Below are 26649 nucleotides of genomic sequence, written 5' to 3' on the forward strand. Positions count from 1 at the left end.
ATTACACAAATTAATATTTTAGCGTACATTTTTTAAATAACTAATAAATTTATAACACATTATTAAATTTAAATATAAATTTTTTCATTGAAAATGTATACTTTAAGTATTTACGTTTCGTTTTCCTGTAATCCAAAACCAATAGAATTTTATTTTATAAATGGATCGCAAATGTCACATAACGTGAAATGGAATGGGTAAATTCTTTATAGTGTCTGAGTAGCGAGAGACGGTTTTCTTTCTTTATTTTTGCTTTTGCATATTAAAAACCTATTTTTCAGTGGTCAAAACATTTATTATCATAGTATCAAGTTCCCTGACAAAAATAAATGAACTAATAGCGTATTTCGCGTAAGCGGACATATTTCAGTAAATTGGTCAAATGAATGTAAATAATAAAACAATAAGAGACGATTGTTAAGTGATTTTTCCGCCCACTAGATATTCGGGAAGCATTATGCATGTAGTGAGACGCGGCGGGTGATAGAAGAGACTATCGTGAAATGTCGGGTGATGGAGATCGTGCAGTGCGGCCCAACTCTCTGCTGCTGGAGACCCCGCCGCCAGAGCGGGAGCCACTACACTTCGATGTGCAGCTCGTTGGCGCGCCGCCGGAAGTGGAACAATTGGTAAACAACATCAAGCAGGTGGCTGAAGACTTTTTGTACCACTGGAAGACTTTCCCTATTGGTGAGTGTAGATTATACCAGATCCGCGGACTGACTGCAATCGCTTTATTGATAGATGTACATCCAATCGCAATTGGAACACATACATATACCTACACGCCATAAATTTAAAGTACTGACATCTCACTATATTTTAGTTATCACCCTGTAATATTAGATGTTTAGTTCCAATTCTGGCATGTTGGTAAAAATATACAAAGTGGTCCTGCCTATCCAGAAGCACTTGAATTTTTTTTATATGTGCATGGCGAAGTAGCTCCACTCCACATGATGGTAAGTGGAGTATGATAATAGAATATGACAAAAGAATGTCAACTGACGAGAGATGATTACCACTCGACAGTTGACATAATTATGCCGGCCTGTTGGAACAAAATATACAGTCTGATCCTGGAACGTGACACACTTACATGGGCCATTATGGTGGGTTTTATTTCCTTGTGTATGGAGGTAATATACAAAATATACCTTACAATCAGTGAAATATCACCTTTTGGCTATTTGTAGCATACTATAAATACCTGGAGAAAATCATGCGAGGTGCTATTTAATGTACCAAAAAGTCACCACAGTAATAAGAATAGAAAGTTCAAAATCAAAGTTGCAACTGGCACTCTAAAATTAGTTTTCGATTTAAAATAGTCTGAGCAAGATGCACATGCAACAAACCAATATTATTATAGATATAGCCAGAAATTAAATCTTTATTTATCCTTATTATAGATATCAAATACTGAATTGCCTTTTTGCTAGAAAGCTAGATAAATAACTCCCAAATATTCAAACAACCAACAGCTTTGAACACATTTAGCAGTAATACACAGCTGATGACAATTGTATATATTTTATCTCTTATTTTACTTTTTAATTTGTTTCAATGCATACAAACACTGGTGGGTTTATGTATAAGAATTGGTATATGCTAGCTTACTTTTAATAATTTTATAAATATTGAAGGCTGATTAGATGTTTACATGTTCATTAGTAAGTTAAAATTGAAACAACTTTCCTAAAATGTTTGTATTAATCACGTTTATTAAATACTGGGGATTTTTCTGTCACACCCACAAAATCTACCATTTAATTTGTTGTGTAGAACCACGTTGAACTTTTGTTTTAAAGTTTGGTTCTTTGTTTTCAGTACTACCACCATCTCGTTTTACTGGCGCCGGTAACCGTCCCTCAGATATTATCGTAGCCCCGCCGTGTGATGAGATAGATGCGGCTGCGCTAGACGCGGGCGTCGAGCCTCAGCCTCTTTCCCCAAAGCAACTGCACTCCATAAGAGAGAAAGGGTAAGATTATATTTACTACATTATTATAGCACATTATCTGTAATTTATAACTCCATATATTAAAATATCAACCATAACTTTTTAAACACTGGTGTTTAACTGATAAGAGTCAGCGTGCTTACAATAAGTATCATCAATGTTCAATGATTCAAAAGTCCATTTTCTGACAGATTAGGGAAAAATACTAAACAATCTATAAGGGTCAGTGGTCACAATAATTGGAATCAACCAAACTTGCCTGGGAGCTCTGTAATCTTTCTGACTACAGAGCACTTATTTAATGTTAGATGAATAGGGACTCATTTGACGGACACCTTGCTGAAATTGTTTTATAGGGACTTGATATTAATGAAAACAAACACGTAGAACGAAATTGAAAACAAATAAAGTATGTTATCTCATTTACTATAAAATCTATATAGTCTTTTAATAAAGTTTGGCATGGTATTAATCAAATAACATTGAATCTATCATAATTGATTCAATGTTATTTTTCTATGGTTTTTAACATTAGTACTATATAGGGAAAAACCATTGTAGCTTCATTGACCTAGCAGCATACTTCAGGCACATAATTAGGTACTAAGTTATATTTCTGGTTACTAGTCAAGATAATAAAAATGTCTATAAATTGTTGGATCAAACTTGTATGAGTCTGGGCATAATCCCAGCATAGCAACCACGAAGCAAAAACGAAAAAGCAGCAACCATTAGGCATAAGTCCAATTTGGTATTAAGGTCACACTTTATCATATTATAGAAACCCTGCAAATTGTGGCTCGAAAAATTCATAGTTTTATCCAGTTAGATAAAACTATGAATTTTTCTAAAACAGTTGTTTTGGAAACGGCAAGTCAATTACCTGATACCTTTTTTTTTTTTGTTATCGCGGAGAAAGTGTCTTATGACTACTGCCCAGCCTTTGTGGGGGGCGACTGAGCGGTTATGTTGGGGTCACCGTGCCTTACGCCCCGGCGTTGCGCCGCCCAGATTTTGATGTCGACCTTCAGGCGACCGCCGGGCCGAGTCCCTAACCTATATACAACGCACAGCATACAAACTAAAACTCCGCGGTGCCCCTCTTTGGCGCATTAGGGACGACTGCAGGCTTCCTCTGACGGAAATGTCTAAGTGTACATCCACAGCCGTCCCTGCACAGTGCCGCCTAGTGTGGCCCGTCTCCTATGGGGGGGGCTCAGAAGCCCCCGCGCACCGAAGGACGCCCTCGGCGTCTACGGCAGCATGAGGCCTATGCCTACTGCCGTCCATCCCGGGTAATCTATTACCAGGTATCCCTGGTGATACTTATTTTCCAAGTGTATTAAATTTATTATCCTTAAAGTTTTTTTGTTAGAACATTATTTATGTAAAGCCTAAATATTTTATGTTAATAAACCTATTAGGTGCGAAGAATTACCATAGAGATAACTTGGGTGCGTAATACGTCAGATCCTACGAGGCAACGAGACGACGTATATCCATTAAGACTGACGCGATACCGCGCCGGCCCTTATAATTCCATTAAGTTCAATTACAGCTTTGGAACTGACGCCCATTCAAAATAATTATTGTTGACGGGGGTCCCGAGTTGAATTGTTTCATCACTTTCAACTTAGTTATCAAGGAACAAGATTCAAAATGTTATGAAACACATGTTTATAGAAAGAATCCTGCTGCACATGTTAACGAGAACGACTAAAAATAATTTTACTTACAGGCGTCTCGGGCTTATTGTATAATATTTAGTTCGATAAAAATAGATCTTCGTGACAACAACGACGCCCATTCCAGATGTTTAATTTGATGACATACTTTGCTATTTAGAGGGCGAAAATTTCTTTAGCTATATAGTCATTATATTTTACTGAATTTAATTGCAATCCATCTTATGTTTTTGAAAATAATGTTTGTATAATTCACAAAACAATCACGCATTCAATATTTTAAATTTTACTAGTTTCAGTATTGAATTCAGCAGTGCACGCGAGAGATATTATCTTACGGTCGTACAGGTATATATGCCCACCACCACATACTCGAATGATGAAGTGGAAGCTATGTACGAAGACATAGATAAAGTCCTGCACAACACCTTAAGGGCCCACTTCAATGTTGTCATGAGGGATTTCAACATCAAAGTGGGAGTACGCACGGACATCGAATCGCTTATGGGTCACATGGTATTGGAAACAGGAATCACAGGGGGCAGATGCTGGTCAACTTTGATGAATTCGTTCTTCAAAAAGAAGCCCCAGAGGAAGTGGACCTGGCAAAGCCCGGACAGCGTGACTAAAAATAAGATCGACTTTATCATGACGGATAAGAGGCGTATATTCAGAGATGTCTCGGTGATCAACAGGTTCATAACTAGAAGTGATCATCGACTGATACGAGGTACTCTGAATATAAACTTTAAGCTGAAACGCATTCGTCTGATAAAGTCCATGCTCCGGCCTACTCTGTTCCAAACTATTGCTGGCCCCGAAATATTCCAAACGGAACTTCAAAACGGATTCGATGTGCTGGAAACCGAGTGCGCCGTTGACGAGGACTTAAGTAGAGTAGTGGAAGTCGTGAGGGATATGGGTAAAAGGTTTTGTCGAAATAGGCATGCGGGCAGAAAGTCTAAACTTTCAGACGAGATCCTGGAACTCATGAAAGATAGACGCCCAAATACACAGGCCTCGGCGGCAGGCCGGCGAGCAATCACGAAATGTATTCGCAAAGCGGTACGGCGGGATCTTCGGTGTTTCAATACACGCCTCATTAAGGAGGCAATAGAACAAAACCGAGGTTCCAAAGTATTCGTGAAGCATTTCGGGAGGAGCCATATATCTAAGTTGACTACCGCCGATGGTCGTGTCGTCTCCTCTAAGTCAAAGATCCTCTCGGAGATGGAAGACTTCTATGGCCAGCTGTATGCCTCGCAATTTCCGCCAACTGAACCCATCCCCTACGATCCCCGAACTGCTTTAGTCCGACACTATGCTGACGAACTTCCCGACGTCAGCATTGACGAAATTGAGTTGGCCCTCAAACAACTAAAAAATGAAAAAGCCCCGGGCGAGGACGGAGTTACAACTGAGCTTAAGAGTAGGGGGAACTCCTGTCCTTAAGCAGCTACAGCGTATATTTAGATTTGTTCTCCACAAAGCGAGAACTCCAAGAACGTGGAGCAGGAGCATGGTGGTTTTATTTTTCAAGAAGGGGGACAAGACCCTTCTCAAGAACTACCGCCCTATATCGCTCCTGAGCCAAGACTACAAGTTGTTTTCGAGGGATATCACTAATAGCCTGTCGCGTTGGTTTGGCGACTTCCAACCACCGGAGAAGGTCGGATTTCGCAGAGGATTTGGCACCATAGACCACATAAACACAGTAAGGTAGATCATACAGAAGACCCAGGAGTATAATCAGCCGCTGTGTCTCGTTTTTGTGGACTATGAGAAGGCCTTTGACTCCGTCGAAACCTGGTCTGTTCTGAACTCCCTGCAGCGGTGCTAAGTTGATTTTCGATACATCGAGGTGCTGAGAAGCTTATATGAAGCTGCAACTATGTCCGTCCAAGTACAGAATAGTCAAACAAGACCGATTCCATTGCATCGAGGAGTAAGACAGGGGATGTGATTTCCCCGAAACTGTTTACAAATGCATTAGAAGAATATTTCAAGACTCTTTAACTGGAACGGGCGAGACATCAATGTTATAAACGGCGAATACATCTCGCACTTAAGATTTGCCGATGATATCGTAAATTATTACGATATCATCGGCAATAATGGCAGAATCGCTGCGGGAAGAAATGCTGCACAGCCTAAACGAAGCCTCCCAACGAATTGGTCTCCGGATGAACCTGGAGAAGACGAAGCTTATGTTTAATGACCTTGTCGCTCCGGAACCAGTAATCATTGATAGTATGTCTCTCGAAGTTGTCAAGAAATATGTCTATCTCGGGCAACTAATGCAGTTGGGTAGATACAACTTCGCAAAGGAAGCCGACAGGAGGATTCAGTTGAGCTGGGCAGTATTTAGAAGTTGAACCACATATTTTCGTCGAATATACCACAGAGCCTGAAGACGAAAGTGTTCAACCAGTGAGTCCTCCCCGTAATACCGTACGGAGCCGAGACGTGGACACTGATTGTGGGGCTAATCCACAAGCTTAAAGTCTATCAACGTGCTATGGAAAAAGCTATGCTCGGAGTCTCTTTGAAGGACAAAATTCAGAACGAAGTGATCCGTCAGAGAACCAAGGTTACCGACATAACTCTGAAAGTTAGTCGGTTGAAGTGGCAATGGGCTGGCCACATATGTCGCAGAACTGATAACCGCTGGAGTAAGCGTGTTCTGGGGTGGACACCGCGTTATAGCAAACGTATCGTGGGATACCCTCTGGCCAGATGGCGGGACGACTTACACAAGAGGGCCGGCAACGACTGGATGCATTAAGCAGAAGACCGGGCTCTGTGGCGTACCTTGGGAGAGGCCTATGTCCAGCAGTGGACTGCAACGGGCTGATGATGATGATGATGAGTGCACGCGTACATTTTCGCGTATAGATGTGCATATCCCAGTAAATAAAATAGATAAAAATCTATATTACTCACGTAGGTCTATATAAAAGGATCTTATGACAATAAAACACATGTGACCAATAAAAAGTCTGGTACCCTGATTCCCTGAGTAAATGGTATTCCTCAAATAAAATGCAATAAAACCACATATATGTCATAAACACCTATCACACTGATGGATAGCGAGCGGTTTCATTGCGGAACAAAGGCGCAGCGAAAACACTGCGGGCTCGCAACGTGCTTTCAACATGAGTAAAAAAATGTATTCCGACGAGAAAACATTGCTGTTTAGCTTTGTTAATTCGAATACGCAGACAACGAACACGAAAGCAATTACACCAACGAATTACAAAGAATCCAATTTTAACGGATCTACTGGAGATAGCGACTACTATTTATTATTTCGCAAACGAATTTCCTACACACGTGTGAATGTTAAGACGTACATTTAATAACGAGTTGTTGTATGTAACATAAAAATACTTCGACGTAAAGACATACTTATCAAAATTATTTCTAAACGAAGAAACGGTTTGTTATACGTGAATGTACAAAATAGTTCGCAGCGAATTTGCTGCGCCTCCACTCCGCTGTATATTCGCTTCCAAATAGCCAGTGTGATAAAAACTGTATTACCATTTCTTATACCGTCCTTTGTTATCACGAGTATTGTTTGAAAATTTTTATATGAGTACTTAATCGTAATTTGGCGTCGTGGCAATATTTGAGATTCGTATTATAACTACAAATAAATAACAAAGCTGTATATTTCGTTACAATTTTAATTTCCCCAATTGTTCATTTATCGTCGACGTTTACACATAAAAAGTGTCGGGTCTGGACGTCGTTTAGAGAATTTAGTTGTCATTAGCACCTCATAATAGTTTTTCTTTCCATAAAGCTACCACAAGGACAGGATATTTAAGCCGATGAAGCTTAATGCTAAACAGTTGGATTCGATACGCGAATGGGGGTATGTCGGTCTCAAGTGTAACCTTGTCATGTTTGTGTGTAATTTTTCACGTTTTTTTAAGCATTGGTTCTAACATTTGTTGTGTTTTGGTGCTTCGTTTACCAAAAAGAAACTAATTATGATTACTTCAGTTTAATTTGTTATGATTATAATAATTATTTTGTGATATTTCTTTGTATTGTTACAGTCATATATATGACGATCACACTTCCTTCAATACCTCTAAAAATTAAAGTAATTTCTCTTTACATTAATAATAATTTAACACAGTACTACCTACAATTCTAATTACATAACATGAGGGGCATTTATTATATTCCAATATAAAACATTAAACATGTTTAATCAGTTATTAACATTAGCTGTAATTAGTCTCTTTGTATCTTTAAATGTTTGACGTAAAGAAGAAAGGCACAAAACAACTAACAGTGTAAAATATTAATTAGTGACCTTTGCTGTTAAGATGTCATAAAATTTATCTAGGTTAAACAATGAACATATTAATAAAATGTAAGTAATCACTAGTACTAGACAGGTACATAATATGACTTCACATCGTTTCAATTATTCATTTACATAACAGGTTTTAGGTATCAACAGAACAATAGGCTGCTTACAAGTTTGGTTTCTAAAACAACCTTTTGGTATTGTAAAGGCAAGCTCACGTGTTATTTTAGCATAAGAATGCGTGTATCGCCCGGAATCCATTATTTATCATAAAGTAACCATTCTGCATTTGCACCAAGTTCACTACTTTTATCACTTCCTATTAGATGGTAATAAACATTAGCTTAGGCTACTTGTCACTCAGATTCAAAACTACGGCAATATCAATTTTTCACTAAGTAATATCGTCTAGAAAATATGAATGTGGCAAATATTGGAACCAATGCCGCCCCACCACCCTGATTGCCCCAGCATGGTCTCGTTTCAATATTTTAGTCTATGTTTGTGTACTATAGTAGTGTACGAGTATTTTTTGTCATATTTTAAATACCTGCGGGTAAAGTCCCTGTATCCACTGTCAACACCGTTCAAAGCATGGGATGTTTTGATAAATACAATACAAATTTTGTCAAACTGCACGTAAAACGACTGAAAATCAATATTTATAATTATATATAGTTATTTGTACGACATATAGCCGACGTCGTGGTAAATCAATATGTAAATTGTGCAACAGAAAGAATATTATGATACCGTAAACCAACCGTAGAATATTTCAGTTGATATTATTTGTCCATTATATCCAACAAGAGTTTCCAGTGAATCATATTGATGTGGAATTAATTGATTGTATAGTGAGTTCGAGGTGCCGTCGCGGCATTTTCCGGGCCAGACGCACGTATGGCGCGTGAGCGGGTGGCTGCAGCGCGGGCGTGCGCGTGCGCGTGAGGAGCTCTACCGGCACGTGGCGCGGGCCGTCGCGTTACTTGTTGTGGTGGCCCGCGACCGACTGCTCAGAGATCAGCCGCTATCGGTTCGGGCAGGGATTAATTCTCTCATTTATGGGTTGCACAGGTGATTGACTTTATTTACTGTTATTAAAATCGAAGAACCTTTTCCCCTTTCTAACCTGTATTCTTTTCCTATAAAGCTGGCAGCGCATTCGTGTTTTTCTGTAATTGTAAAACATTACCGGCAGTGAAGATATCTTAACAGATGAAGCACTTACTGGTCCACCAACTTATGCTATATAAAGTGTCACAAATGAAATAATCTGCCATCGTGGTTCATCCAAAAAAAAAAATTGATATTTTTTTTTTATTTACACGTGAAAATATATAATATATTTTATAATTTTATTACATTACAGATTACTAGACCTAATATTTGGTATGCCGTCGATGGTGGCTCGAGATCTAGAGAAGAAAATACGAGAGGAGAGATCACGATATTTAGTCGCTGAATTGATTTGTAAGGTAACATTTGTGTCAGCTAACTAAACATATAAAATTATAAAAAATACTTTGCAAATTATCGTAAATTTAATTCGGTCCTTTTGATCCGGATATAACGTTGATCCATGGATTAGTAGGCTAAGGAAGATTCTTAATATAAAATACCTACATTATTATGGGCGTAACATGACTGTTTCATAATAATATAAAGCATTTCTTTACATACATACGTATAATGATGTAGTTAACGCGAGGAAGTGACATCACAAAAATGATTATATCCAGCTTACTACTATACAGCTCTCATACACGCCATTGCAAATCCTGTAAGCCAGGACCGAGAGTGGCACGCTTTTTATGACACCAGGTGATGAAGCTCGTCACGTCTAATTTGTTCTAGCCGAATTTCAGCTACGGCGGCCAATATAAATGGAGAATAACCAGGTATGCAGGAGATATAGTGCACAAGGATGTGTACTCTCTCTTCCTTTACATAGTCTGATGAGACGTCACTCCGACATAGCCGGGAACAGATAAAACACAGGGCCAACGGATCAGCATGTGTTCCGAGTCATGGGGTGAAACACCGCCAATTTCTTGACTCCGAGCTGCGATTAAGCAATGTCACGAATGAAAAAACCCTATTACATTGTTTTAGCCCGACCCGGGGTCTCAGTACATAATCGCACCGCATACATCTACACCACCGAAGCGATAAAGGGCTCGAGTACCTGAGAGTATATAACTGACTACTGATTTTTAACCCTATAAAAAGCTTATAAGAGTTGGTTATTATTTAGGCGGAGCAGGCGGGGTGGGCGCGCGCGCTGGCGGCGTGGGTGATGCGCAGCGTGCGGCGCCGGCCCGCCGACAAGCGCGACCATCCGCCGCTGCCGTGTCTCTACACCACGCCGCAGGGCACGCATGTATGTATATCGTACAATCGCTTAACGTTGCCAGGAAACTGTTTCCATCACCGTTCGTGTAACATTACGGATCTTTTATTTTTAACCCCCGACGCTAAAAGAAGGGTTTTATAAGTTCAACGTGTTTATCCGTGTGACTGACTACCTGTATGTAGTATCGTATCTCCCAAACAAATGGACCGCCGACGTCGAGTTCAAAATAATACTAGATTCTTATATTATACTTACTTAAAGGACAAACACATATTTTTTTTACTATTTTTACCATATTCTTCTTTGAGGTAATAGGGTAGTTGCGTATGTTTGATTTAGTTTATTATTTTATATGTAACAGAAAGTAATATGAAAAAGAAATTCTTCTATGAAATCAGCATCAAGATTGGTTAAAAAATAAAGCAATTATTCATATTTGATGTATTGTTGTAAGCTAAAGTGGGGGCGTGGTGGGGATATCACGCTGTCCTTTACGCACTCACGCAGCGCTATGGCCAGGGGCACTGGGTGACGTCACATTTGAATATTACTGTAATTTAACAGCTTCCCCTTCCACCAAATTTCAAAGTTTTATAACTTATTTCTTATTATGTGGATTTTGAAAATTCTTTTCGCAATAGATTTAGAATGAAATACATTTTTGATAAATATATCTAAAAAAAAGTCGTCAACTACCCTATGGTAATTTATTACTAATCAAAATTTTTAATTTCCATATTATATAACGTTTAGTCGTTCTAAACATAAAGATAAGTACTGTTAATTCCTATAGGTGGATTTACGCCTCTATCGGCGAGAGTTGTTGCGTCGCGCTGCGCCAATCCTTCAAACGTTACTGGAGCGGGAGTCGCGCGGGTGGTTCTTGCACTTTAGAGAACGACAAGCGGCCAACTTGGCTAAAGAGAAGATGCCCGTTAAGGATATTGAAGAGGTAAACGTTTTATGCTACCCTTATAGGGTCTATATTCTACAGTCCTGTCTATATCCTCATCTGAGAGCACAATAATATTGAAACAGAATGGGCCTGCCACACTGACAGATCAAACGATACAAGTGTTCCGCACGCACACATACACTTTCTTGACATTGACCTGTCATGTGAAATAAATGACGTATTTACACAAGAATAAACCAAAAAAAGAGCTATATCTACATTTAAACTTTTGCAGTCTAGTCTTCAGATTGACTGGAATAATGGGATATTTACGTCTTTATCAATAGAAATGTCATTTATAGAGCAGTATAAAAACAGTTCCAAATATAAATTGTTTCCCCGATTTATAATTAATTTTAATGTAGGAGCATAAATATTTTTATTTCTTACTTTGTGTTACTCAAGGCTTCACCTGCGTGAATAATTTTTCCGCTACAAAAACACTGTTCATAACGCCATATGTAAGACAACTCAGCGGCATGTATTAAAAAAAATATCTGTTATTTCACATGGATACAAATTACTTACATAAAAGTAGCCTATGTATTAATTTTGGACAAGGTCTATTCGTGTGCCAAATTTCACCCATTTTTTTTTCAGGTGTTTCTGCGTTTACTGCCCATAAATATCTAAATATTTTCACAAAGTTATGATATCAGTGAGTTTTCGCATTGCACAAAAAGTAACTAAATGCCACATTGGAATGTATCGTATGACTGTGGACGTAGGAGGTGCGCGAGGCGGCGATGCGCGAGTACGTGTCGCGCGTGTGCAGCGCCGTGCAGGCCAGCGCGCAGCTGCAGGAGCTCGGCGCCGACGTGCCCGACCTGCTCGTCGCACAGCTGCGGGCCTTCGTCATTGTTAACAGGTCACATTCATTTATTACTAGCTTTTGCTCGTGAAACTGATTTTCCGAGACCGAATCATTGCTATCTCTCTCACTCTTGTTGGCAAGAAGGTCAGCATGTAAATAACCGGTAGCATATTTTGTGTCCTAAAAATTAAACATATTGATACTTAAATCAAATATATTTTTTTAGGGCTGAAGAAGGCGTTCGGCGTAAGTTAGAAGCAGGCTTGGCTACCGCCGAGGCTCGAATACGCGCCTCCCACCCGATTCTCTCGAGAGCGGATGCGTGGCGTAAAGAAAAATTAACAGCCGCGGCACACCGACTCAACAGCGAACTGCGATGGACTGCTATGGAGGATGCCGCCGCCGCAATGCAGGCGCACAAGCTGCACCAGCACAGATACTTTCTTTTGCGGGATTTGGCTTTTCTTAGGGACCGAGAACCACTGCTTACTAAGGTGAAGTGAACTAAGATTTTTTTAGAAGATAGAATTAAATTGAGCGTATATAAACAGTATGACATTTCTATAGTTCTAATTTGACATAATCATATCATATCTTAATGAAATGTAATTTTTGAAAGACGACCACCCGATCATGTTGTGTTTGCCTGTTTAATATCACTATTTTTTTATTTTTTTTCTTTTCTCATGATTGAAAACTATGATTGTAAATGTAGGCGAATGCACGCTGTACGCCGTTATTTAAGTATGAATCTATGTTCTCTTTTATTTGCTATCGCTAATTTTATTTTATGCCGCTCCAGGTTTAGTCGATTGGATTTCATCTTATCCCATGTTAACGGTGATGTGCGTGCATTAGCTTATATAACTATTGTGACTATGTACAAGAAAGACATGGAAAAAAAAATACAAAAGAAGTACTGAACAATTGATGACAAAAAAGAAAGCCCGGATTTTCTTTCTGCCTTTCTTCTTCGGGTAGTCATCACTTAGGTAGCTAGTGAAAGGCTGGTAGGTTAGCTAGGTTAGGGCTCATGTCCTCGGCGGTGAGGATCGCGACGCGTTACCCTTCTATTTCCCCCTACTTGCCAGCCCAAGCTGGTTACTTCGGTTTATACCTTGTCTTTTGTATAAACTTTATCCCTAATTTAAAATGTCCATAGTTATATAAGTAATTTTAATAGTTGTTTAGAAATAATAATTATTCTTATTCTTTGTTTTGACGTATCATAAGTGCAACTTTATCCGCCTACGTGATAAATAAAGTATTTTATTTATTTTATTTTTACCTAGCGGGACGTGACGTTAAATAATAATGATTACTTTTTAGGAGTTGCGCGCGGCGAAAAGTCCAACGCGTGAGTTCGAATGGGCGCGTCGCATCTGGGTGCCGCGGCGCTGGGTGGTGCTGCGGCAGTGGCGCGGGCGCGCCGAGCGCGTGCCCACCGTGCTGGGCGCGGGCGCCGGCTGCGGCCCGCCCGCGCCCGCGCCCGGCACCATCACGCCGCGCACCGACGCCGCGCAGCCCGTCTACCTCGTGCGCCGCCACGTCGTGCACGTCACCTCCACGCGCTGGCCCGCCTGGCGACTGCTCAACTTGGCGCACAGGTACCGACTGTGCAGATTATATAAGTCGTGGATGCTTTATGGTGGAGGTCCAATTTCAACTTAATTTTGTCTGAATGAGTTAACAATACATAAAAAATAAATTTCGGTGTTAAAAGTAAATTATAAACTTTCCCGATTAATCGATATAAATAAAATCGATTCTGTTTCAAAATACGTTGCATGGCTTGGTTGCAGAATTTGGTGTTGGAGTTGGAATATGATGTTTGTGCTTGGAGTGTTGGTGCCGTGGTGCTCGCCGGTGTCGCTGCGAACTTTGCTTTGCGTCAAGCCCTTCATTCCAGACTTAGAACTCTCGCAGGTATTTACGCCCACACAAAATTGCTGTACAAAAACAACTTACTAAGTTGCCAATGCTGTTTTACCGAAGAACCTTCGTGGCGAATTAGTCTCGTCTATGGTGTGAATGGATAAAACTGCATTTTGTTAGTGTACTGTTGTCAGTTACATGACATGTCAGTTCGTGTGAGACATTAATAATTTATATTCAAGCAAATGAATATTACATTAATATAGGATTTGTACCTATAGGTCTTACCTAGTATTGTCAATTACAGGTCAACGGTGCACTTTATCCAAAACGTAGTAAAGAAACGCAAACGATGTGGTCGCGGTTGCTGGCGCTATGGCGACATGTATCAAAGGAACGGACGCGTTTCGAGACCGAACCTGATACCGGTGCGTTGAAGTTTAGAGTTACTGCTTGCATTATATTTATTATAGACATTAATAGCGGTATTTTTCCCTAGCATTGTGTAGAAAGGATAAGGCATGCTTGTTAAAGACAATTCGCCTAACTACCATCAAATTATGCGTAAAGCTTCTTTAATTTTGCATTCGTAAATTATTATTAGATATAAAATTTATAACAGTCTTACCTAAACAAGCGTTATAATACAAGAACTACCCACAGGTCTACTAGGTAAAGGTTTAAGTCGTCAAGCAAACCGTATATGGAACTACGGCATCGTCGGCGGGCTGGGGTCGGCGGCGCTGCTGCTGCTGTTCCCGCTGGTGAGCGGCGCCGTGAGCTGCGCGGCGCTGGCGGCCGCCGTCACCGTGCCGCTCTGGACGCCGCCGCTCGCGTTAGCGTTACACGCTGCCGCCGCTCTACTGTACGATATAGACTGTCCGGATCCCGACGTGCATAACAGGTGAGGGTTATCTTATGCCATATTAAGAGATTACATTTACAAGATTAAACTCATGAGAAGCTTTATGTGTTAGTGTTTCAGAATATACATTTTCTATAGTCTGTTAAAATTTTGTGTACTACGTATTGATAACATGTTATCATCCAGTAAAAATAGGCTATGTATAATTCCTTTTGTCTTAAAGATACAAAATATTACCAGGTATCACTAAAATAGAAAATAATAGATAGAATAGATAGCACTGGCGAAGCGTCCATACAAGCCGATTCCTACCGGGTTACCTTTTGTAAATTAATTAAAAATAATAAAAGACAAACATAACAATATAACTAGAATAAAAATAGTATATTCAAACAAGTCATCTTATATTTATTAAATTAAATCAATACTTCAATGATATCTGTCGTTCATATTAATTCGTTAAATCGTAACTCGCGCGCAGTGCTCGCGCCTTATAGTGTTCGAAGTGAACCCGGCCGCGCATAGCTTCCCTCGCGATATTGTTGTCTCTTTCACACGTAGCGCGGTGTCTTTGTCTAATCTTTTGGAAGTGACGTAAAGATACATGTGTGCCTGCGTGTGTGTGTACTTCAGGGTAACCCGAGAATTTGCGGCTTCATGTTGAGCTATTGGCGCGAAATATTTTTAATAATTTAGAATGTATAATTAGTGTTTGTGCGTTATTAATTCTTGTTGGACTCTTTTAGGTATCATATTCAAAACATATGATTATTTTGTAAATTTAGAGACTAGACATAATTTTTATGTTAGACGGAAATTATTAAGGATTAAGATAAATTTACTGATTTTAATTTATTGTGAACAGCGTATTATATTATGTTAATTATAGAAAAAAATATTTCGCCGGGTTCCCTTTTGAAATTTTTCACCCTTCGCCACTGATAGATAGTATGAATATAAAAATATGAAAATATAATCACAGATGGTTTCCGCTGGTGGACGCAGTAGTATGGCGCATAGGAGTCTTGGGTGTTTTGCAAGTCGTAATAGCGCTTCTAGTTGCGCTCGTGCTCTGTCCAATATTCTCCTTACTGTTGCTGGCAGGTGAGTATTTAGAACGTATTAGATTTGTTAACCATTATTTTTAATATTGAAGTATCCATCTAACTAATAAGAATAAAATAAATATTTATTCATCCCCAAAAAATCGCGATTTTTTTACAATATCCAAGAAAAAAAAGATGTTTTTTAACTAGATTAAAAAACATGAAATGTTTTTTTGATATTTTTGATTCGTTGAACAGGTGTATTATTAGCTACAATTAAATATGAAAATAAACATGTGACGGAGATGTTCGCGCATGCGTAGGTGGCGCGGCGGCGTGGGCGGCGCGCGGCGCGTGGGAGGCGGCGGCGTGGCGCGCGCTCATAGTGCGGGCGGCGCGCGTCCCGGCGCACGACTCTGCCTTCTGCCGGCGCGTGCGCGGGCCCGGCCTTCACGCGCCCACTTACTACCAGATATCGTATGTCATGCTACGTAAACACGATTATTACAATGAAATATACATAAAATGCCTTTTAAGTATCGTGTAGAGCCACATTATAAAGTTTCGGTGCAAATTATACGTTGGGGCACAAGCTTTGGATAATAGAAAACTTACATACATACTTTCTATTAAACTTTTACAGTACATTCACCCACATATTATATAGCTGAACAAATTAAAAACTTCAAAATATAACCTATAGACTTTTGTATTGCTAACAAATATGTTTCTTTATAAAAATAAAATAAATGATATTTACTTTACTTCACACAAAGAAAAATAAAATTGAAACATAACGTGAACATTTGAATTTTTCTGCAACTTCTGACCGTACATACGCGGGATCGTCAAAGATAACGCGAATATAACAGACTTGAGCCCGGCAGGTGCGCGCAGGCAGTAGCAGCGGTGGTGGCTCGCGCTGAGCTAGAGGTTCTGTCTGCGTGGGCGGCCGACACTGAACGAGCCATTGAGCGACCACTGCGCGACTACGAACACTTCGTGCATGCTTGCTTCGGCCCTTTCTCCGTGCAGATAGCAAAGGTGACTAACGAAGTTACCAGTTAATGGTGTTAATGGTAGGCTTACATACATGAGTACATGATATGAAAGACTTTCCCAAATTAACCTACTACAGTGGCATTTCCTACATTATCATCATTCTGTCCTTAATGTAAATCGATATGGCGTCAGCGCACATGCCTGTTTTTACTAAGTGAACCCTCAAATATTCGGACGTGTTAATCCGGTTAATAACTTAATCTTATTTTTATTTAAGGTTATAGCTTAAGGTCCATTTTCATACATTTTGTTTCACCTTTAATCTGGGTAACTAAACAAGTATTGACAAGTAAAGAATTTAAATTCACGTCTAGTTAGTGATTAGTTCTCGCAGTTGAAAGAAAAACGTAAAAATAATTAATATGCATGGATATTTCGGCCTTTAAAATTTCGTCATATTAAATTTTAAAGGCCGAAATATTCATGCAAATGTATGAAAAATGGACCTTAAGCTATAACCTTAAAGGGCTCCTGTGTTGGCCGACCATTTCACAATATTTGTTGATTTTGCTATATAGTAATATGTACTTGAAAGGACCATTTAATAATTTGTTATATGGGGTGGGGCTGCCTACAGACCGGTTCGTACAGGCAGGTGGAACGTGAGTGCACAGAGTTGGTGCAGTCAGTGCGAGAGAAGCTGCGCGCACGCCGGAGAGAGCTCTCACTGTCGCTGCCGGACACCGCGCGTGCACGCGTGCGCCTTGCAGCGCCAGACCTTACGGTGAGCACGTCTTGTAAATTAGCTTCATTTAACGATTTCCTTAATTATTATTAAGTTATAATATATAATTAATTTAATATTGAAACCATTAAAAGATAGAATAAATAACTATTGATAATATTAATATATAGCTGAAGCAAGAAACATTTGGAGCGAATTGCAAAATCAAACACACGTGATTGGCATATTAATGTTATCTTCAGCTTTAAACAAGCAAAAAAGGTCATTTTTCCATTAATAATTTGAACACATATTGTATGTTGGTGTGTAGCGTACGATCGAGGCGGCGGCGGCGGAGTTGAGTGGCGTGTGGCGCCACGCGTCGCGTGCCGACGACTGGTGGACGCAGCGCGGCCTCGAGCGCGGACACTGGCGCGCGCTCGCCGCTAACACGCTCGTCGAGGTACCACGAATCTGCATACAAAATCTAGTGATTTTTTTAAGTTCAAATTAAACTAAAGGCCTTTGTGAGCTGGAATCCTGTGGACGTTAGGTCTTATACATGCTGTTATTTATTCAGTAACTAATAGTACAAGTAAACTGTAATTTAAAAAGTATGATGGTAATAAGATATTGACTGACTGTGTCCAGGTGTTCGACGCGGAGGTGGTGGTGCCCCTGCAGGACGGCGAGGCGCGGCTGGCACTGGAGGGCGGCGAGGCGGTGCGGTCGTGGGCCACGCGGTGCGGCGCCGCGCCCCCCGACGTGCTGCCCGCGCTCTGCGCCCCGCCGCCGCCTGACCACGACGACGCCGCGCGCTGTCAGTACACCACCCATACCATGCAAATTTACTTGCTCAGGTTTAAGGAATACAATCTAGTCTTAATGTAATTTAGTGCTTAAGTATTCTTTATAATGATTGTGTTCTGTGTAATGTCTTTTGTTAAATAATAATAATAATACCGCATACATATACACACAAAAGCGCTTATGTCAACCGCATTGTTCGCAGCTGAGAAACAAATCCATCCATCCATCAAGTATGTTATTATTATTATCAATTTACATGGATAATAATAATAACATAATTCTTTATTGCACAACCAAAAATACATAAAGAAAAATCTACAAATGACAAACATTCTCTCCGCAACAAAATTATACTGAGTACATTAACATTATACGATACCAGAGATATAATGAGAATCAGAAGTGATGGTCAGTTTGTGTATGTGTGCAGACCTGTGGTGCGAGTGGGGCAGCACGCCGGCGCTGCGCGTGGCGGCGCCCGCGCTGGACGCGGCGGCGTTCAGCCCGCGCGCGCCGCTGCACCCGCCCGTGCCGCACCCCGCCACCGTCGCGCTCGTCCTGCACAACCGGTACACTCGGCGCACTCACACGAATTGGTGCACACGATATCGCACCAAAAGTTCTCTACATAATGTTCTTTCTTTTCTATAAAATTTTATCATTTTGTCACACTCTTCTTTCCCCTTAATCCCCTAAAGCAATCCATGGGCAAGCAGATTTGATGTCAACCGCAGCTAAAATTTTATCTTCACCCTAAGTGAGTGAATAGTCAATATTAACGTTAGCATTTTTCATTGCAGGGACTCTGACAATCCTGTGCCTTTAGAGTCTGATCTGTACGCAGAAATCTTGAAAAGCTTAGAAGACGCGCCTGACTGTACTGAACAACAAGGTAATAATAAGAATAATGTGTTTGCCCGTTTATAGTATGACGGGTCCACGTGACCATTAACACATTGCATGCGCATATATAAAGTTGTATAAAAAAAAAATATTCCTCGATTGTCTTCCAGAGGACGCAGAGCGGTATCGCGGTGGGGGCGGCACCGAGGGCTCCAGCTCCGATGGCAGTGTAGAGGATGAAGATGATGCCAGGAGAGACCGAAGAGACTTCGAAGAGGAGGGTTTATGCCGGTGAGCTGATGCTATATCATGATAAATATCAGTACTTATACTAACTAGGTATCACTGGATACTATTTTCCAAATATAAAAGTAAGACTCTTAAAATATCCTTCCAAATGAATGGTAATAAAATGAGTATAATCTATAGTAGATATTTAATATGATAACCGTCAAATATTTTTTCTTTGAAACTTGTATAACCATAACAAGCCTTTAGTGTTAAGTTCCTCAGCGATGTAAAAAACTGCAAAAAAATAACAATAATAATGCAGCATTGTTATTTTTGTTTATTTATAATCGAATAGAATATATCGGTGCCCAAGTCGCGTTAATACTTGTAGCCAGTGAAGTTGATTATGCGGCGTCTGTAGCTAATATTTGTTTATGTCGCGCAGCGTGTCTCCGCGGCGGGAGCGCGCGGCGTGTCGCTGGACGCTGACGGGGCGCGGCGTGCGCCTGCGCGCAGACCTCGCCAGTCCCGAGGACGTCACCCTCGACGCAGACGGCGTGCACTCCGGCACCTCCGTCTGAAACACACAACGACACGATGCTATACTACGCTACTGCCTACCATCCACGGGTGCCACCGACAGGTACCACACATTTATTGACGCAGTTAGCCACATGAAATGGCGAAACCAGGATTCGGCAGTCAAATCGAAAATGTCGATCTAAAAATTATGGGCAATATTGCTATACCCCATTAATGATGAGCCACCAAGATGTATCTGAAAGAAAAAGAAATTTTATCAAGTAACATTGTTGCAGAATGAAATTGAACGAATCTGAATGCGCTTTTTGAAGATAGTTATTACTGAACCAACTGTCTTGGTCTATGCTCAGGCTTTCAATATGCAGGAGGTATGCTTTAACTCTTATGCAGTACCTATTCAACGTACGTTGTCTATGCACAATTCATTAGAACTAATATTGACTTAGAATAATTTGTGTTTTGAGATGCAATGTGTGTCCATGCAGGAGCTTGAATATAAAGCAAAATGATTCTAAATTTCATGTATAGAAATCGGCATAGGTTACACTGTGATAATACTCCCTGCTTTGGTGACATATATAGATATTCTTTTGTTAGTATAATTTACAATAATCTCTCACAAGTTTGGCTAAGCACATACAAATACGATAGTCAACATAACACTGCATAAAGCTTTACAAATTGTCAAATTACAGAATACGAATAAGATGAATAATTGAAAACAACTTTAACACCCTTTATGAAGTCTAATTAACACGTATTTAAACATTTCAGTTCCTTTAATAACACAATGTGTAAAAGGAACCGCAGAGGAATCTCAAAGGGCGCGCGCGCTCTCGTTTGTGTTTGGGTGTGTGTGTGTGTGTGTTTATGCGCACGTGTGCGCGTGTTTATGTGTGTGTATAAACTTGTCGTTAAAATAACCTTACCTCGGTATAAGTGCAATTCAATTGGAACAACGATAACTGAATTTAGTATAGTGAAGGACTCTGCATTAACAAGTATAGATTTTTTGTGTGCGTTTATATGTTTTGCGTTGTATGAATTGGAAAGTAGATAATTTAAGTAAATAGCTTGCATAATAACCGTATTGTCGCGTTTATTATAGTGAAATATGCGTAACATGGTGAAACAGGAGAATTATTGTTCCGTTAGTCAAAAATCCCATTTATGGACAAAACTTAAAATTGATGGCTGTCTTCTCATTACCCTACAATTTGATTATAATGTGGGAGCATTTAGAGTACAAAACAAATAACTCTGCACGGGACTCGCGTTAAATTAATTTCATATAATGTTTAATGTTTTTAAGAAAGTGGGAATATGGCGAAATTGGATTGAACTGTAGTAATGACTAAGGGGCACTGGATATTGCACTGTTGTCAATGCTGTTAATTGCATTATTGGGTTGTTGTCTTATAAAAGAGTATTTTTATGTGGTGGTATACAATGTGTCTGACAACAATACAAATATTTTATGACTCAAAATGTGGTATGGAATTTGCTTTAAATAAAAATCAAATATAAACCGTATCATGATATATATGTTGCGTATTAGCTTATAACCTATAATTCGGTATACCGAATTCGGTACCTAATTATACGTTATTATGTATAGATAGGAACAAGTACATGAATAAAGTAGCTTGCAAAAGCTAATTGAAAAGTGTGAGTACGCACATAATATTCACGGAATGAAGCATTTGCCAATTTAACATTATAACCTTGAATTTTACTTGTAGAATTTTAACTTTTATAGAGATAGATTGAAATTATTAGAATATTTTTTCATAATATGTTGATTGGTTTATTGCTATACCAACATGTCGTGACTGTGGCATTTATTCGAGTTATTTCTTAGATATCTTCATGCTTTATCAAAATCAATAAGTGACCCTCCACCAACATTTTTTATTATGTGTTATATTAGACTATATTCTTAAAAGGCAACTAGTTACCTCTAGTCTGAGTTTACAAATTTTTATTTTATATTTCACTTTGAGTGAACTTTTGGATTTTAACCTCTGATTTGAAATTATTGGAAGCAAAAAATCGTTGAGATTATAAAACTATGAATGAAAGAGCTGACTAAAGTGTTCGTGCCCAGTTGAAGCAATCGGCACTACGCTGGAAATAGGAATGATGTATGTATATACGTAATATATATTTTTAATAAAACAATATTTAGGGATTTTCATTTTGAAACGATAATATAAAAAAGTTATTCCATCATGACCTAAAAGTATAATAGCACTCGTCTATAGACACCAAACTACCCCGTCAGAGAGTAGGGTATAAAAAATTGGTGAATACAGGCAAATTTGTAGTCACGGCCAGCGCGCGAATAATGTGGGTCAATGTTCAGTACAGTATCAGTAGATTGATGAATACAATTTACGAAACCCAACTAACAAAAGTAACACTTGCCAACGGACTCCATAGTACCCGAATGCTATAGTGTTGACGCTTGTCAGTCACGAAAAAATCAACATACTCGCACTATGAAACACATTTAGAAAGTAATAATGCTAGACTTGTTAAAAATGCTTACTCCATAGTCCATAGCATAGATGTCTATTTATCTACTGAATTTTGATGCGAAATGGCGTTGCTCCGGTACTGCGTACGCGAATATACGGCGGACATAAAGTACGGTTATCGGTATAAAAGATGTTATAAGTGCAGAGATGGGAGTTATAGATTGTTTGTTGTAATAATATTTTACCACGTGCGCATAGCATTGGCCAATTTATTAAATAAGATAAAAAGCTAAAATATACGCTTTAAGCGTCGGCACAAAAAAATATTTTGTCCGAAATGTATAACGCACTTGGTGATAAGTCTAATCTACAAAGGCCAAAGTCGCCCAATCTACGTTTAATTCAAAAATGAGCGAGAATTATGTTTCTTGCAAGAAATTTATTTCCAAAAATTACACTTCCTATAAAATAAAATATATACATGCAAAATTATACATTACTATTAATACCATGCTTAACTTTGCATGTATACTAAATTTATACATGCAAAATTAATGCACAAGACTTAGGCCGTTCTTATTCTTGTTTCATTATTAATATTTGGTTCATCATAAATAATATTTGGTTAACTTACTTGTCAAAAAGTTTAGCTAAAATATCCAATGTTAGGCCTAACTTTCAAAAATCAATTTAACTATACACAACGAATCTCATTAATTCTCGATGCTTAAACCTTCGCTTATTAACCGCACACAAGTTCCAAAGAATACAACAGTCACTTATTACAAAGATAATATTAAATACTCATTTATATTAAGAGATTAGAAATAAAAAATATATTTATTGTAAAATAAAACTAATAGTGCCTAGAATAGACGTTGTGGCGAGCTATAGTAATGTACATAATATATAGTAGCATGGCCAGTCGCAGTAGATTAAATATTATATTTATGAAATGTGTTATATTCAAAGGCAGAAATGAACACTGAAGTAAATTTAAAAATAAGTACCATAAAAATACATGCCAAAGTAAAACAACTGTCGAATTTAGGTTCACATCCATATCCTCATTCTGTAGCTTTGTTGTCAAACCGAAAATGAGTTTTGATTTACCGCTTTCGATCGAATTATTATTTAACTTAAACGTTTTAGGTTACCGATTGCGGATCGACATATTTAAACCATTTATTTTTCTACACACACATAAATACAACAAAAAAAAAGTATAAAAGAATTGTATGGTATAGTATTGACAATACCAGGCACACAACTTATTGCTTGCATGATGTGTGGTAGTAGGGATACCAGCTCAGTATACGCTGTAAAACAGCACTGATTTTCAGCTGAACCCCACTATTAATATAGCACAACAAATCTTTTTGAGTGTACGGTCAGCTACAGCATACATGCATGCATGCATATGAGTAAAGATCATTAATATTTCTCCACCTGAAATACTTTTGTGTATTAGGTTTTCAGTATTATAACTCAAGCGTTGAAGAAATGGTATATTCGATATTAAATTATAATCTACGTCAGTGGCCATTTCTGTTTTCGAGCCTAACATAAATAAACACCGTGCTTACAAAGTGATGCATCGCAATTCGAATATTGTTATGTATGTTGTTTCTCAAGAGAATAGCAACCGCAGAACAGGGTACCGTTTTCATAACATTGTAATATAGCCAGTGGAATTACTATCTGATGTTGAGACAGTATTACGAAGATAGTGCAACACTACGCGGAGCTTTGTAATTCAAAATTTTGTATGGTGTGTGTAGCTGTTGTTTACGGCCAGACATGACCGTTTACCATCGCGCAAGCGAAGTGCTTTTTAGTCAAACGCTGCCTGTCAACTGCAGACAGTCTGGCATGAGAATCTACACAGGTATTAGGTACATAGTAATTGCTATAATAATACATCATTTTGTACGCACGGATCGGTTATTGCTTGACAAATTAATGTTTGATTATTTGTATTATATTTATACCACCAATTAAGAATGTAAACCGTTGTACCTACATGTAAGTCTACGTCCATCGCGCCAATTAATTTTTAACCAAATATGTGTATGAAATTCATAATCTCATGAGGCCATGACGGTAAGAGCAACCATTTTAGACGTTTCACCGTATGCAATTTTTATGCAAACTAGGCCAAGCAACCAAATATCCAATAATATTGTTTGTAATATTAAAATGTTTAATGTTTCGCTTATCCTTTATCTTTTGATTTGTGAGGAAATGTTACCCCCAAATCAAATCAATTAATAAATTATTCGATTAAGTTGAACCAATTCATTATTATTTTATTACTTAACATGTTTTTTATAGTTTACAAGATTTATGCAACTTTTTAGGTAAAAATCTATCATTTTCTCAACGTAGTTATCTTGCAATACAGTCTTTCGTGTTACAGTTGCAAATCAATATATGTGTTTTTAGGTACATATTATGACATTCTGGTTGCCAACATCTGCAACAAGTTTACAGGCTTCTTTTAATACCGATATTTGTAATCATAATAGCTATTATTATTGGATACTTACATCGTAGCCTTGCCTAGTCTTGCAACTTGTTAACTTAAACATGCTTCTAAGTTATAATTGAAATATTATATAATTGGTACCAAGTGAAAGAGTGCGCGTTGCATGGCACAATACACCGAATTGCTTATAGTTTAACGCCTATTAAAGTGATCTGTACCCATGACATTATGTTAAGTAATATTACGGTTAAGTGACAATATTAAAAAATTGAAGTTATTAAAATTAAATCATAGTATTTTTGAGATACTAGCAATTAATCATGTATTTGTTATATATCAATACATATTTAATTGCAATCTTTTTACCATTACATAAAACCAAGAATGGTTTACAATAAATTCATTCAAAGCTTATTTTTATTTATTACGTTGAGCCCCAGTGACAGTTTTGTTAATTTAACATTATAACTTGCGCGTAACTATAATTATTTGTGCTAGTTGTAAGTAGCAATCAGTTTCGATAATTTTTGATTATTCTTATCGAATCAAAAATTTACAACTTCAGTAGTAAAGATGACTTTTATTTTATGACTTATTAAATTAACTCATTTTGCACCGAATATAAAGTGTATAAACAATTTTCTTTATTTTATAATTTTAATGTTCGCACAGCTTTATGGACGTTAAAAAATGTAATAAAATATTTAAAGCAAATTAAGTTATACAAGTGCCAGGTCAATATAAAGTGTTTGCAATTTTTTTATATACTTATTTAAGCAATTAACACGCACCGACCTATCATACCACCTACGCTAAGAATATCTATTGTTTTAAGGCCTAAGTAATCTAATATTTAAGTAGATACCTATTTTCATCACACAGTGAAACACTTGCTCATTTAATTTATACCTAGTCGAATCGGCATATTCTATTAAGTGTAGAACTAATTTCTTATTTGAAAAAACGTTTGAATGCTTAAATGTAACGAAACAACTGTATCTATTCCCGTCATGTCTGAATGAATAAATTTTTCATTTAAAATAGTTTTGTTTTATTATATTTCACTCCCAATCATATAATGATCCAACTCATAATCATAGGTTGATACCTATAGCCTGACTAAAAAATAAATAGAAACTTATTACTTACCAAAAATAATAACTGCAAAAAATAACAAGTACATAAATACTTTATATTAAGTAATTACATATTTGAAGATTGTAATTCGATAATGTAAATGCCACTCAATTTGTTGATTCCATTTATCTCCTTCTAAAGTTCACATCATCTTAGGCATAACTAGGGATTTTCTCTAAGGGGGCAGCTGGTAGAAGTCATAATAGCTCGCTGAATTCAACAAAAGACCTGCACTACGCGAGGCCTCTATAAGCGTAAGGGTTTTTTAGGGTTGGCAAAGACGTTTCGAGGTTAAACGCAGTATATCATAGTCCCGTTTTCTGTAGGCCTATAAAAAATACAATTCGACCATATTTTTTTTCTGTTATATCAAAAGGATTAGGCAGTGTTTACAATGAAAGCTCCCAGTCGGATCGATTTGTTCCGATATCAACAATCATTGCCATATTACAACTTATTTTACACAAAATAGTAATAATTTACACATATTACCAGGCGCAGTCTG

The 26649-nt window shown here is 38.2% G+C and overlaps 1 protein-coding gene across 4 annotated transcripts; it reads left to right on the forward strand.

Annotated features, from left to right (window-relative positions):
• The first annotated feature begins 189 nt into the window (after positions 1-189).
• LOC115441541 lies at positions 190-26050 on the forward strand. Of its 4 annotated transcripts, none has more exons than XR_005112235.1 (23): positions 190-690; positions 1831-1984; positions 8834-9052; positions 9348-9453; positions 10233-10358; positions 11125-11283; positions 12015-12154; positions 12327-12594; positions 13430-13707; positions 13903-14026; positions 14283-14403; positions 14639-14879; positions 15823-15944; positions 16210-16363; positions 16774-16930; positions 17526-17672; positions 17944-18075; positions 18264-18432; positions 18853-18991; positions 19223-19314; positions 19436-19556; positions 19942-20139; positions 20315-26050. XR_005112235.1 is itself a non-coding variant. In XM_037437870.1 (23 exons), the coding sequence occupies exons 2-23, from the start codon at positions 504-506 to the stop codon at positions 20075-20077; spliced, it is 3492 nt and encodes a 1163-aa protein (XP_037293767.1). In that variant the 5' UTR covers positions 190-351; positions 442-503; the 3' UTR covers positions 20078-26050. The 4 variants fall into 4 exon arrangements, 3 of the variants coding, with proteins under 3 accessions (XP_037293767.1, XP_037293766.1, XP_037293768.1); XM_037437870.1 differs by having other exon boundaries at positions 190-351; positions 442-690; positions 19942-26050; XM_037437869.1 differs by having other exon boundaries at positions 19942-26050.
• Positions 26051-26649: the final 599 nt, after the last annotated feature.

Source organism: Manduca sexta, chromosome 12 (genome assembly GCF_014839805.1).
Source record: "Manduca sexta isolate Smith_Timp_Sample1 chromosome 12, JHU_Msex_v1.0, whole genome shotgun sequence".
Lineage (NCBI taxonomy): Eukaryota > Metazoa > Arthropoda > Insecta > Lepidoptera > Sphingidae > Manduca > Manduca sexta.

Bases quoted from the DNA above. Each gene is read 5' to 3' on its own strand.
- LOC115441541 (XM_037437869.1), top strand. From the start codon at position 504: ATGTCGGGTGATGGAGATCGTGCAGTGCGGCCCAACTCTCTGCTGCTG. The intron at 14,404-14,638 runs GTGCGTTGAAGT...AACTACCCACAG, and splicing joins CGAGACCGAACCTGATACCG to GTCTACTAGGTAAAGGTTTA. The intron at 16,364-16,773 runs GTATGTCATGCT...TGAGCCCGGCAG, and splicing joins CCCACTTACTACCAGATATC to GTGCGCGCAGGCAGTAGCAG.